General features: G+C 33.7%; 2 protein-coding genes across 3 annotated transcripts in view; one reads left to right on the top strand and one right to left on the bottom strand.

Annotated features, from left to right (window-relative positions):
* LOC144845206 (WD repeat-containing protein 36-like) overlaps positions 1–5,841 on the bottom strand; it is a 24,039-nt gene extending 18,198 nt beyond the window's left edge. Inside the window, exons 1-7 of the mRNA XM_078702387.1 lie at positions 5,662–5,841; positions 3,449–3,476; positions 3,148–3,248; positions 2,941–3,055; positions 2,689–2,821; positions 1,857–1,911; positions 444–576 (exon numbers count right to left, since the gene is read on the bottom strand). Of these exons, the coding sequence (XP_078558513.1) occupies positions 444–576; positions 1,857–1,911; positions 2,689–2,821; positions 2,941–3,055; positions 3,148–3,248; positions 3,449–3,476; positions 5,662–5,805 (709 nt within the window). The 5' untranslated portion in view covers positions 5,806–5,841. The remainder of the gene's footprint in view (positions 1–443; positions 577–1,856; positions 1,912–2,688; positions 2,822–2,940; positions 3,056–3,147; positions 3,249–3,448; positions 3,477–5,661) is intronic.
* LOC144845207 (solute carrier organic anion transporter family member 2A1-like) lies at positions 5,643–15,141 on the top strand. Of its 2 annotated transcripts, none has more exons than XM_078702389.1 (9): positions 5,643–5,700; positions 11,439–11,780; positions 12,089–12,253; positions 12,855–13,062; positions 13,379–13,532; positions 13,723–13,898; positions 14,120–14,184; positions 14,289–14,482; positions 14,611–15,141. In XM_078702389.1, the coding sequence occupies exons 2-9, from the start codon at positions 11,453–11,455 to the stop codon at positions 14,707–14,709; spliced, it is 1,389 nt and encodes a 462-aa protein (XP_078558515.1). In that variant the 5' UTR covers positions 5,643–5,700; positions 11,439–11,452; the 3' UTR covers positions 14,710–15,141. The 2 variants fall into 2 exon arrangements, with proteins under 2 accessions (XP_078558515.1, XP_078558514.1); XM_078702388.1 differs by lacking the exon at positions 5,643–5,700 and adding an exon at positions 10,571–11,271.

The following is a 15,141-nucleotide window of genomic DNA, read 5'->3' as shown; positions in this document are numbered from 1 at the left end:
CTCTAATAGATAGTAAATTCACAGCCGACGATAAATAAACTTTGGGTTATCAATGTTGTTTTAAATTTTAAAACATTTTTTACTCAAATTATTTACATATATATATTTTTAAATAGTTAAATAAAGAAGTAAAGCTTTTGAGCAGCAAGCCCAAAAATAAATAAAAAAACACCATGATAGACAACAATATTATTTTAATGGGGTTCATAGAAAAAAAAGGCCGCAGGAGATGAACTCAGAATAGTTATGGAAGACAAACGAAAAATACATCAAGGATTTGATGTAAAATAATGAGGCGCGATTGCTTAACACACATATACACACACACACAAATTAAAATGAATATTGAGCAACCAATTGTGATGATATTTAAATAGATTAGATAATTAGCATTCAGGAAATGATCAGTAAAGTGAGTAATAAACCAAAATTGTTGTTCTAACCTGTGCGAAATGAAATTGCAGTTATTGGACCCCAGTCTTGCGTAAATGTCATAACAGATTCATCAAATCTTAGATTGTGGATGATAATATTGCCATTTGCAAGACCAACTGCTACAACATCAACGGCTGGTGCCTTTAATAAGAGATAATAAACAATACAAGGATACAAGGAAACTTTATTCATCCCAACTTGCTGTCTTATAACAATGCCGTAAAGAAAAGAGAAATGATAGGCCTAATACATAAGTGTGGCATGTATTACACTCTCCCCAACTGGTTTTGAATTGTCTTAACAAGTTAAGTGGTAGAAATTGTCCTACTGAGTTCGCTGTTGGGAGTTCCCTGGGTCTAGCATGTGTATTGTATGTAATTGTCCTACTGAGTTCACTGTTGGAGTTCCCTGGGTCTAGCATGTGTATTGTATGTAATTGTCCTACTGAGTTCGCTGTTGGGAGTTCCCTTGGTCTAGCATGTGTATTGTATGTAATTGTCCTACTGAGTTCGCTGTTGGGAGTTCCCTTGGTCTAGCATGTGTATTGTATGTAATTGTCCTACTGAGTTCACTGTTGGAGTTCCCTTGGTCTAGGATGTGTATTGTATGTAATTGTCCTACTGAGTTCACTGTTGGAGTTCCCTGGGTCTAGCATGTGTATTGTATGTAATTGTCCTACTGAGTTCACTGTTGGAGTTCCCTGGGTCTAGCATGTGTATTGTATGTAATTGTCCTACTGAGTTCACTGTTGGAGTTCCCTTGGTCTAGCATGTGTATTGTATGTAATTGTCCTACTGAGTTCACTGTTGGAGTTCCCTGGGTCTAGCATGTGTATTGTATGTAATTGTCCTACTGAGTTCACTGTTGGGAGTTCCCTTGGTCTAGCATGTGTATTGTATGTAATTGTCCTACTGAGTTCACTGTTGGAGTTCCCTTGGTCTAGCATGTGTATTGTATGTAATTGTCCTACTGAGTTCACTGTTGGAGTTCCCTGGGTCTAGCATGTGTATTGTATGTACTTGTCCTACTGAGTTCACTGTTGGAGTTCCCTGGGTCTAGCATGTGTATTGTATGTAATTGTCCTACTGAGTTCACTGTTGGAGTTCCCTGGGTCTAGCATGTGTATTGTATGTACAGTATGTTCCTACTGAGTTCGCTGTTGGAGTTCCCTGGGCCTAGCATGTGTATTGTATGTACAGTATGTTTTATTGTTTGTATTCATGTAATGTCCGGAATAAATTGAATATTTTATAACAAATTCAGTCATATATTGCAGACCTCTCAACATTACACCATAGTTAGAGAGTGCTATTAGAAATATGAAAGATATGCTATCCTGTCAGTGTCAGACACTACAACATTTTAGCTTGACACTACAAAACAGTGAATTGTTAGTTTGTGGAAATTCTATAGACTTCTACCTGTTCTATAGCTGTAATTGATGACCCCCATCCATCAAAGATGTATACCAACTTGCTGAAAATACAATATAGACATTTAGTAAACAAATTATGAATGTTTATAAGTGAAATGGTACAAATAATTTAATTCAGGGAAAGATATAATAACAAATCTTTCACTGAATCACATCATTTGTTCCATTGCATGATTATAAAATATTTGTACTTTTAACGAGAGGCTAGGCCTAAATCATTTACAAATGCAGCGCTCAAATTTTGGTTGCAGAGTAGAACAATTATAGACAGCGTAACACTACAGGTTGTTTCTTGAATTTGATCAGTCAGTCAGTCTACCCTCTTGTTACATGTGTGGTTTCCCACTCACTTTGTAACAAAAATAAATGTGTAATTCATTTCAATGATTGAAGATAACTACTATTTATTAATGAAGTTAATAAGTTTTCAACTGATAAACACATTCATCCTATACAATTATTAAATTCATCTACACAGCATTACATTGATTTATTATGACAAACATACTTCTTAGAGTACAGTGCTGTTGAGCAGATTTAATAATGATCCCATGTTAATTTACAACACAATATTTGATGTGTTTAAACCAATGATCACCTTTGCACAGTTTAAAAACATTTAATACAATATTGTACAATATATTCAACACCTTCTATCATATTTAGGACATCAAAGGGACACTATGTTACACAGTCTGTATCTGAAATGTACTGTATGACATGTAAAGAAGTTGCTATTTACTAATTTTACAATTGTTGGGGTTTTTCTGTTGATCTGCACCATTGATTTATTGATGAATAAACAAATGTAAACTGACTTGTTGCGTATATTCCACAATTGCAATTGTCCTTGATGACTTCCAAAGAGAATTTTGTTTAGGTAAGTACTTGGGTGCATAATTGCCGAAATCTGAAAAGTAGCATTGCTAAACTCAAGCTCCATGTACATTTCTAATCAAAATAAAAAGAGAAACACATTAATTACTGTCTATAACATTGTTGGTCATCAAATTATGTCTACAGCCCTGGATTGTTTAGATACAACAGTAGTTCTGGTATTACATAATTACCCTGTGTAGTAATATGCCATATGTATACATGACTGTCTGAATCAACTGCAATTAGATGGTCACCAAATGGAAGAAGAAGATGCACATCACCAGAGCACTCATAAACATGTTCTGCCTACAGAAAGATAGAGAAACAATAATCAAAAGTGCTCCTATTAAGAATTGTAATGATACTGTGTAGTAGATTGAAATCATATAAGGACTTACTGTAGTCGATCTTATAAAAGCTGTAACAATATTTTGATATGCAGTATACACATACTTGCTGTCGGAAGTCATGCATGATATTTCATATGGATGAGTATCACCTGAGAAAAAAAGTAAGTAATTGTCAGTCATGCAAGACTATCTCAGCAACACAGATCATTTGACATATTAATATACAATTGTCATCAAAAGATGCAATTGCTATTACAGTTGGTATGAACATGGAGATATAAATAAATAAGTGTGATTACAGCATAGTGTGAATTTCAGTGATATGAATAACTCAAATAAATTTACTTACTAACACTAACCAACCCAAATCTTGCACACTGAAAAAAAATTGAAAATAAAATTATGAACATTTGAAATATTTGAGGTCATGACAATTGAAGAAAATTCACTGTTTTTTCAGTAGTCCATATCTCGCAAACTGATAGATACTACTAGGTAGGGTTCACGATGAAATCGGTCGCGTCTCAAATCGGTCGCGTCTCAAATCGGTCGCGATAAAATCAACTTCCGGTATTTTATATGGCGCGCCGCTAGAGCTATACTTTTGATGATATCGGTCGCGTTTGAAATCGGTCGCGTTTGAAATCGGTAGCGCTATTTTGTATGGATCGAGCGGGATGCATGCTAGAGCGGGATATACATTTTTCGTTTATATAGATTTAATTGATATTTTTTAGGAACTAGATTATTTATGTGGATATTTTTTACTTGGTTAATAAATATTTATTATCAATCATTCAATAAATTTTCTTTTTTGTATTTCACAGGTCTCGGAGAAGGATTGTGTCTTTTCAAAATGGCCATTTCTAAACACGTTTAAATATTATATATTAGGCATAATGTTATATTAGGCATATAATAATTTACCTCTATTTATATGTACTGTAATTAATATATTATATAGAGAATATACGTCTGTCGTGTCTTTTATTATGCAAACAATTACGCAAAAGAGAACAATTTATTTAAAAACAATAATGTTTACAATATAGCCCGTAAAGCCAGCATATCTATTTTTATACTTATGCATACTGTGGCAGATTATATATCCATGTCGTTAACAACATACTATTCGATCACCTTATATTTATTTTTACAGTATTTTATTAATTTCCGTTATGTAGGATATTATTAGGTGTATAATGATTATTGTTGAGGCAAATCACGTGTATATTTTTATTTCTAATGTTTAAAATAGTTTTTAGTAAAATGATCATTATATGCAGGTGGTTAAAAGGCGAGTTACTGAAATAAACCCCCGAATAAGCCATATCGGTGATGCGCCTTTTATGATCGTGCAGCCGTTTCCTCTAACAATACGTTATTTTGCTGACAGGGTTTCCCCTTTTTCAAAAACACGCACTTGTTAGTGTGTCAAACCATGGACAAAACACGTACGATCGTTGTCCATGGCGAGTAAAGATGACGTCTATTACTAATAACCATACGTTTGAAACGTCTATAGGCCTCCTGCACGTGTTTTTGTGAAACGATCCAATGAGCTATAGATGCTCGACGCGATTATGAGATCATGTTCATTCATTCATTTAAAACATAGGTAACCAAATCAAGACATGTGGAAATATAAGGAGGCAAGGATAAGCAAAAGCAATTAAAGTCGCTGTAGCTCACAGGCTTGCTTATCCATAATAATTCCGAATAAAGCACTTTTTCTATAATTTGACAGTATGATTTATATATAATTTACGTATATACGTCGGCGATACTATAGATTTTAATTTGAATATCTTTTATTTCTTCATTTATAATAATCATTTAATGTAAATAATTAAGTAAGTGCAACTCAGTGTCTCACATTCATACGCCGTTCGTAAATCTAAATGTTTAAATATCAGTGCAGATTACCTCTTTGAGAATCGTGTCCACCTTTATTATCCATACATTATTATTCTCACATCTATCATTGTACATCATATTCCTACTGTAGGACGGTAGATTGATTTATAACGGCATATTATCTATATTTTATTAATATCCTAAAACCATACGTAATTGTTTGCATAATAATAGATACGACAGACGTATATTCTCTATATAATATATTAAAGATGTATTATCCCTTGAAACACAAAAAAATGAAGGTCAAAATATTCTAAATTTAAATTGGCCATATGAAAGTAATATTAAAGTTATTCACTTTAAGTCGAAAATTCGAGTCAAAAACAACAATTTTACGTAATTAAAAGCTAAATTAATTTGATTACATTTCGTCTGGAAAATCTAGCCATATTTCCGACTTCCGAAATTTATATTACCAATCTTCGCCTGGTTGGTGGTATTGCTCAGTAAATTTAACAATTAACAATCACCGAAAAGTGGACCGAATCGTCTCAGGGCCGAATCGTCCTAGACTAGGCTAGGCCCTAAAGGCTAAACTAGCTAAGCTAGGCTAGGCTAGCCATAGTCTGAGGAGGGCTAGCCTAGGCCTACCTACTAGCTAGTGTCATTGACACTCCTACAGAAAATAATTAAATTACTTACATTGTATGTATGAAACGCTTTTCCTATGGATGTTATAACGTAAGTATCTTTAAATTTTCTATTATATTTTGTTAATAAAGGCACATGGTTGCTGTAAAAGCCAAGGGCTCGAGCGCCTACAAAAACCTTGCTACCATGCGACATGACGAGTTCTATCAAAGAATATATTATTTGGTTCTATCTGCATGCATTGTGTAAAACATGTTGCTTGCTGCTGCCATGCGGTACGCGGTACACCGGAAAATGTCACCAAAACATGGTATGAGAGGGCGGTATTTGAATATGTTGTACAGAGCCATATATAGAGAGAGTTAATATCTCATTAATATCTTTTCGTATTTTAATACACTGTGCTCAAGTGGACCCAATTGGGCGTCAGTGGAGCACAGTGATATAAAATAGAAATAAGTCACTGAATTGTAATATCTTTTCGTATTTTAATACAATGTACTCAAGTGTACCCAATTTGGCACCAGGCGAGCACAGTGATATAAAATAAAAATAATTCACGGAATTTTAATATCTTTTCGTATGTTAATACACATGCTCAAGTGGACCCAACTTGGAGCCAGTGGAGCACAGTGATATAAAATAGAAATAAGTCACTGAATTTTAATATCTTTTCGTATTAAGCATATTTGAATACCTACTGGTATGGTACCATACATGTTCGACAATACAGTGTCACATATCTCTATTAAAAAAAAAAACAATATTAAAAAAAAAAAAAAAATTCCGTCGAGGTTCGAACCCCAGCCGATAGCACTCAAAACTGAGCATTACCCGTTACGCCACCAAGTACATGACAGAAAAGCTGATAATAGTCTATTTATACGTGTATTACGTAATTGATCATTACGTCATAAATATCCTATTAAACTTGCTAAAACCAAAATGATCAGTTAGCTCAGTCGTCTGAGCGTCGTGTTAACAACACGATGTCCGTGGGTTCGATTCCCACGCTGGTCGGTGGAATAGAGTTAAAGGCATGCGGCCACTGTGTTTGGGGTTCACAGATCATACGTCCCCCTTTCCACCACACATCATGAGGCGACAACATCAATGCATCTGGTGATGTGGTGGAAACGACCCCAAAAGGCTGTGGCAGGGCCTTAGTGCTGAGGCAGGGAGAGCACATTTACCATCTTTTTTTTTTAGCTCTCGCAAACTGCTTTGGTGGTTTTAATTTTATGTTTAGCGCCCTCAATTTATTTTAATGTAAAAAAAAGGGAATTAATACTCTTCGTCACGTGTTTAGAAGAGAATTAATTTTATCTCATCGTAGTTTGGTATGCCGTGCGTTTGTTATGCAAATGAGTGTGCACATGTGCTGTGTGACAGACGGTATTGTTAGTCATTCGCGATCAACACACAACACTGTTCAATTTTTATTTTGTTAATCTTTTACATTAGAATTGTAATTCTACCGTTACACATTATAGTGTACTGTACTTTTAAATATCCGTTTCATGCAAGATATTGTATTGTAGGCCTACTAATATGTTGTGAATAAAAGTTTATGGTAGAATAAATAAATAAATATGTTTTAAGCAAATCTTCGAAATTGAAGCATAATTATGAAGTCGAGTTTTTTAAAAACCCAACCTAAAATTCGCATCTGGATAGTTGAAATGTAACATTATAATTATCAAAGATGATATGATAATTCTAATTGTTTTCTAAATTATAGAAATATTAAAATTAGTAAGTAGGTTTCTATGTGCTAGCTCTGTTTGTATTTCATAATTTTGTTTTGTTGAATTACCGTCACGGCCGCGTGCATTGCATGTCTCACACCTGGGAAACAATCACCATTGTATGGCTGGTTCTGAAAACTTGTATATTTCGTTTCATAATTTCCGGGGACAAGCTTTCATTCTTAGCTCTGCCCCAACCATGGTGAGCTTAACTGGAGACTTAATATTTAATTTCATATTTCAATAAATGTTTTTTCAGCCCCAATCATGGTGGGGAAGTGAAGACTCTTATATATCATGTTTCAAAATACTATAGGTGTCATTTCTGGGGACCTTGTAGCTATTTTAAACAGTTTGGTAAGCCCTGCGTTGTTATGCAAATGAGTTTGTGCAGGTGTAATGGGAAAGATAGTATTGTTAGTCCTACGCGGTGAACACGCCACAAAATAAAATTTAATTATTAAATTTTGATTTTGTTAAACTTTATTAGAAATTCAAATCATGTAAAGATACAATTTTCCGGGCGGGAATCTAGAAACTCCCCTCCTTTAGTTTAGTGATATAAAATAGAAATAAGTCACTGAATTTTAATATCTTTTCGTATGTTAATACACACTGTGCTCAAGTGGATTCAATTTGGAGCCAGGGGAGCACAGTGATATAAAATAGAAATAAGTCACTGAATTTTAATATCTTTTCGTATTAAGCATATTTGAATACCTACCGGTATGGTACCATACATGTTCGACAATACAGTGTCACATATCTATATTTTAAAAAAAAAACAATATTAAAAAAAAAAAAAAATATCCGTCGAGGTTCGAACCTCAGCCGATAGCACTCAAAACTGAGCATTACCCGTTACGCCACCAAGTACATGACTGAAAAGCTGATAATAGTCTATTTATACGTGTATAATGTAATTGATCATTACGTCATAAATATCCTATTAAACTTGCTAAAACCAAAATGATCAGTTAGCTCAGTCGTCTGAGCGTCGTGTTAACAACACGTATGTCGTGGGTTCGATTCCCACGCTGGTCGGTGGAATAGAGTTAAAGGCATGCGGCCACTGTGTTTGGGGTTCACAGATCATACGTCCCCCTTTCCACCACACATCATGAGGCGACAACATCAATGCATCTGGTGATGTGGTGGAAACGACCCCAAAAGGCTGTGGCAGGGCCTTAGTGCTGAGGCAGGGAGAGCACATTTACCATCTTTTTTTTTTAGCTCTCGCAAACTGCTTTGGTGGTTTTAATTTTATGTTTAGCGCCCTCAGTTTATTTTAATGTAAAAAAAAGGGAATTAATACTCTTCGTCACGTGTTTAGAAGAGAATTAATTTTATCTCATCCGTAGTTTGGTATGCCGTGCGTTTGTTATGCAAATGAGTGTGCACATGTGCTGTGTGACAGACGGTATTGTTAGTCATTCGCGATCAACACACAACACTGTTCAATTTTTATTTTGTTAATCTTTTACATTAGAATTATAATTCTACCGTTACACATTATAGTGTACTTTCAAATATCCGTTTCATGCAAGATATTGTATTGTAGGCCTACTAATATGTTATGAATAAAAAAATAAATATGTTTTAAGCAGATCTTCGAAATTAAAGCATAATTATGAAGTCGAGTTTTTTAAACCCAACCTAAAATTCGCATCTGGATAGTTGAAATTTAACATTATAATTATCAAAGGTGATATAATAATTCTAATTGTGTTTCTAAATTATAGAAATATTAAAATTAGTAAGTAGGCTTTTGTGTGCTAGCTCTGTTTGTATTTCATAATTTTGCACGGCCGCGTGCATTGCATGTCTCACACTTGGGAAACAATCACCATTGTATGGGCTGGTCCTGAAGACTTTTATGATTTCGTTTCATAATTTCCGGGGACTAAGCTTTCATTCTTAGCTCTGCCCCAACCATGGTGAGCTTAACTGGAGACTTAATATTTAATTTCATATTTCAATAAATAGTTTTTTTCAAAAATTGTCTTTGCTCAGCCCCAATCATGGTGGGGTAGTCCAGGCTCCTATATATCATGTTTCAAAATACTATAGGTGTCATTTCTGGGGACCTTGTAGCTATTTTAAACAGTTTGATAAGCCCCGCGTTGTTATGCAAATGAGTTTGTGCAGGTGTAATGGGAAAGATGGTATTGTTAGTCCTACGCGGTGAACACGCCACAAAATTAAATTTAAAAGTTAAATTTTGATTTTGTTAATCTTTATTAGAAATTCAAATCATGTAAAGATACAATTTTCCGGGCGGGAATCTAGAAACTCCCCTCCTTTAGTTTAGTGATACAAAATTGAAATAAGTCACTGAAATTTAATATCTTTTCGTATGTTAATACACACTGTGCTCAAGTGGACCCAACTTGGAGCCAGTGGAGCACAGAAAATAGAAATAAGTCACTGAATTTTAATATCTTTTCGTATTAAGCATATTTGAATACCTACTGGTATGGTACCATACATGTTCGACAATACAGTGTCACATATCTCTATTAAAAAAAAAAAACAATATTAAAAAAAAAAAAAAAATTCCGTCGAGAATGAATTTTATCTCATCTTTTGTTTTTCTGTGGCTCTCGCCACCTGTTTTATTTTAGCGCCCTCAAATTTAATCAGAAAACTTTTAAATTAGAAGATTATTATTCTACCGTACCACAATCTACTGCATTTTGAAATATCCGTTTCATGCAAGTGTAGACCAACTTCGAAATTGGACTAATTCCGTGACTGCCTTAGGCATAATGAAGTCGAGTTTTTAAAGTTGAAAAACCCACCTAATATTTTGAAGTCGCATCTGAATAGTAGAAATTTTAACATTATCATAATTATCATAGGTGGCGATAGGCCTATCGTTGGTATAGAGAGAGCCTCCAACTAACTTCGACCCACCTCGCTTCACGTCAACTAATTTGCGTACTTTAGCTTACTGTATAAAGGCAATAAAACTATGAATCATCAAAATATGAATAAAATAGTACACATCTATAAGAAACAAATTTATTTATTTTTTTCAAATATTTTATGGGGGTTGTCTATCCAGTCCAAGGTGATAATTAATCAATCATAGCTTTATAATAACCCTTCTATAATAAATGTTAATTGTCGCGAATAAAGAGTACATAATATATAGTATGAATTAGTCTTAAGACCTACAGAATCTGCCTACAAAACAAGAGAAAATAAGTGGGTACGTATATTGTACAAGTAATAACACTCGTTACTGCTGTTGTATGTGTGATCGTTTTTGTTTGTACGAAAGCAACTACTCTGGAAAAAATGAAAAAGCAATCTGCAGATAGTGACCGTTCTAAAAGGTGCATTAAACACAAATTTGGTAGGCCTACTATTGACCACCCGATTCCATTTCTTGTTACTGCAAGTTTACAATTTCTAACTGCAGTTGCTGCTACATCATATTTTGGTGGTGTGATAAGCACACTTGAAAAACAATTTCAATTTGACAGTAAAATGTCTGGATTGATAGGTATCATAACCGATGCATCAAGTTTTTCATCTGTCTTATTTATAACATATTACGGATCGAAGTCAAATCAGCCAAGAATTATTGGAATAGGAGCTATAGTTAGTTCGCTCGGTTATTTCTGTTGTGCGGTGCCGCATTTTTTCAATGATAATTATCAATACAAAGGCATGTCAACAAACGATGAACAACAAAATACAGGTACAATTTGCAATGTTACCTTTGGTAATAATTCGGCTGAAGAAATACTGGAAACAGTGTATGTTGAGAAAGACATGAGTGGCATTGCTTGGCTTTGTATTGGCAATTTGTTGATTGGTTTTGGTACATCACCATTATTCCCGTTGACACTTACTTATCTTGATGATTCTACAATCGATCCTTCCACAACATCGATTTATATTGGTAATTATACAACCTTTAATTTACTATATTCAATTATATGTTTTATGTTGTCGTTTAAACTGCTTTTAATGACAGTTATTTACTGCTATACTTTCTTTATTGATTTATTATGCTTCTCCTAAAGTTTAACCAATTAAATAATTGTTGTAAAAATTATCCTTTCTTAGGTACCTTTATATCGATGACATCATTTGGACCGCTTCTGGGGTTCTTTGCTAGTTACAAGTGTTTGTCATTATACGTTGACTTTGAACGCTTTAGTGTAGAAGACAAGACACTAGGATTTCGAGATCCAACTTGGCTAGGTGCTTGGTGGCTTGGATATCTTTGTGCCAGTGCTGTAATGTTATTATTGTCTTTACCAATGTTTTTCTTTCCACGACACCTCACCAAGCACGAATGTCAGATATGTAGCCGAATGATTAAAGATGATGGTAAAAAAGAAGACATTATGGTTGGAATCTCCTTTCGTATGTTCAATGAATCTAGCATCTTGGCAAATATTGTTGGTAAGATACAATATTTACAAAGTTAACTTCTCAAAATGAGCCTCACTATCAGAATCTCGCTATTTGTGAAAATATGCAAATTTGTTTTATAATAATATTACAGTATACAGTAACCAAATTATCCATAACACACAATTATGTACCATAAACAAACTTTTTATAATAAATTGGAAACAATGTTGGCGGTGATCGATACTATTATTATTATGTTGACCAATAGATGTTTGTGATATGGTAAAGAAATTATTTCATTGCATTTTGTATACAATAAATTTTAAAAATATCATTAGTATTGGTTTATTGTTTAGGTTTTATGAAAGCAATGAAAAGACTGATAATGAATCCTGTATTGACATCCGTATTATTGGTATCAACTTGTGACATAGCAATCATTGGAGGTTTCATATTCTTTGTTGCCAAGTATATTCAAGTGCAATTTAATGTAGCTCCAGCTATTACCTCAATCATCGTTGGTAAGTTCTGCAGGGTTTGAAACATTTTGTTCAAAGAAAATGAAACTCCACTAAACAACGGTGTTATTCATAGTACTTTTTGGCCTCATTTAAAAAACATTTTGCGTGACGTCATTGTTCCATATATGAAAGTAAATTACGTAATTGGTTGCTGACTTTTGTTCTTGAGTTGTAACAGGTTGTGCTCTTTTCATTCGAGTTCCTCAACTCTTAAACGTCGGCTATATTTGTCGTTTCACATAGTTACAAACATAGAATGAGAGGCAGCATTGCGCTCCATGGTCAGTCAGTTATGTAGATTAAATTATTTTTCAAATTATCACCTTAGTAAAGATGCCTCAATAATTTTAAGATTGTTGATATTGTCTATTTAGATTTTGTTTATCTCTATTTGCTAGACCGTGCAATGTTTTTATTATTATTGTTTTTATTATCTTATTTATTATTATTACTAGGCGTCGTAAATATTGTTGTCACGTATTAATACTTAAAAATTATCACTTGGTTGTTTAATCCTAGTGAAGTTCTACTAACTAGGGCCCATTATAATGATCTTTCTTTTTTCTCTCTTTATTTCATTAATTGTTTATGATTTTTTCAGGTCTTACCACTGCTCCAGGTAATATAGCTGGCAACGTTATAAGCAGTTTTATAATAAAAAGGTTAAAACTAAAGTTACGCGGCTTATCTATCATGGTAGTAAGCCTCGGTTTGACGGCGGCGTGTTTGTCAATTCCTGTACTCTTTATTGGATGTACCAATCCTGAAATAGCTGGTGTAACTGTTCACTATGAAAATCACCAACAATTGTAAGTACCACATTCGCGACTCGCCTAAACAGTTTACTATTTCTAATACGGTTGAGATTCTACAACCTTAGGCTTTTTGTAAGACATTTACAAGAGTTTATATCTACTCACTGGCTTCCAAAATAATAATAACTGTTTATAGTTTCATCAACAATCAATATCATTGGTATAAAAATTACTTATACATTGATATAAAAATACAGATCTCAGTAATTTAAAAGTGAAAATAAGTAGTGGTATTATAAAACTTCAATAAAAAATATTAAAATCTTTTTAAAAAAAGATCACCTAATTTGGTTTGTTTCATCCTTAACAGAAGTTTACCGGTTGCTGCTGGTGCCTGTAATCAACATTGCTCATGTTCAAATGGGGTTTACGAACCTGTTTGTGGCGCAGATGGTGTAACGTATCTATCCCCGTGCCATGCAGGATGTACTAGACTACACAATGATATTGATAACAACAAAATGGTATCAAAATTACTGTCAATATTTTACTGAGTGATTTTCTTATAACAATATTTAATAATGTAATGAGTTTTGATGTAGTACAATTTGTTTTTAAACATTTATTAGATTATATGTAGGCATACATATATGAATAATTAATTCTAACAAAGAATATATATATTGTTTGTTTTGATGTTTTTATATTTAACAGAATTTTTCGAACTGTGCATGCATTGGTCAATCGTACACGGACAGTGACTTTCCTGCGGCTACTGAGGGCGTATGCGATTTTGTTTGTGATAAAACATTTGTATTTGCTCTATTTGTTGCGATCATTTCAATGTTTGCTAGTATGAGAACAAATCCATGCCTGATGGCAACATTAAGGTATGAGGTTGAAGGTATTACTTAATAATTTAATTGTTATTAACTATTAATAAGATGGTATGGGGTCGGTCTTATCGGGATCCCAACCTTGGACGACAATTAAGTCTTCCCTTTGGCGGGAGCTTTTTGTATCGATTCATCACCTATTGTTCATCTCTTTCGTCTGTTTATATTCTTTGAAAATACTGCAGCCTTTGCTCTAGTTTCTGTTTTGTATTTAGATCCGTAAATGACGAGGACAGAGGTATGGCGATGGGTTACCAGAGTCTTGTAGTAAGAGCACTAGGTAATTTAATTATCGTATTTGAAAGATGATTCTTACGGTATGAAATAGGCCTATAAACGAATTGAACTATGCCTAGCTACAACTTATTGATTTGTATATTATAGGTTTCTTACCTGCTAGCCTATACTTTGGTGCCGCTATTTCCTCAACATGTTTATATCGACAAGAAACAGATGCTGGAAATGGTGCATGTCTAATATACGATCTTGAACATTATCGTTTTGGCTTCATTGGTACTTTTGTGGCTTTGAAGGTGTTGGGTGGTATTTTTGCATGTTTCTTCTTTTTTTCTGTTAAGGTAAGATTTCAGTTTTATAAAAAATATTACACTAAATGCTATAGATATCCCGGTTTATCTTTAATTGGTTTCTACATTACTTAACAAGCAAAATACATCCTTAATGTACTTCTGAATTTGAATTACAGCTTTGGAAGATTCCAAGAGAAAAGAGAATCAAGAATCTGGAGAGCCAAACACACGGAGATTATTCAGCATCTGATGAAAATACAGAAACGTTGGCATAGCTTGTTTTCTGTTCATACAGTATTTCATGAATCAAACTGCATCATGTAGTGTAACTTTGTGTTCATTTCAATGTTATAAAAGTTCACTATGAACACAGAGTAGAGTGAAAATATGTTGAGTTTAGAAAAACGCAACAACAGATGGAAAGAAGCTTGTTTCGACGTGTGGCGGCTTCATGACCAGTTAACAAGTGCATTCCACAATGCATTCATTTATATAACAAATCATGTATAGGTATAGTATAGTAGTAAATAATATAATTATTATATAACTGGTGCGTGCCTAATTTAGTTGGGTGATTGATTTACTTGGTGTGTCATAAATGTAATGATCCTACCAACTTACTTTCTAAAATCCTCATCAAAAGTTATATTATTTCAATAAATCTTTATTATTTTGTTGTACTTCATTATCCACTGAGATGATGAAAA

Source organism: Antedon bifida, chromosome 6, assembly GCF_963402885.1.
Source record: "Antedon bifida chromosome 6, ecAntBifi1.1, whole genome shotgun sequence".
Taxonomy (NCBI): Eukaryota; Metazoa; Echinodermata; class Crinoidea; order Comatulida; family Antedonidae; genus Antedon; species Antedon bifida.
Note: the sequence above shows the minus strand (reverse complement) of the source record. Positions and strands in the feature narration are given on the sequence as shown.

Excerpts from the sequence above, each read along its gene's own strand:
- LOC144845207 (XM_078702388.1), top strand. The coding sequence starts at position 10,662 with ATGAAAAAGCAATCTGCAGATAGTGACCGTTCTAAAAGGTGCATTAAA. Across the intron at positions 11,272-11,438 it reads CACAACATCGATTTATATTG|GTACCTTTATATCGATGACA; the intron begins GTAATTATACAA and ends ATCCTTTCTTAG. Across the intron at positions 14,185-14,288 it reads TCTTGTAGTAAGAGCACTAG|GTTTCTTACCTGCTAGCCTA; the intron begins GTAATTTAATTA and ends TGTATATTATAG.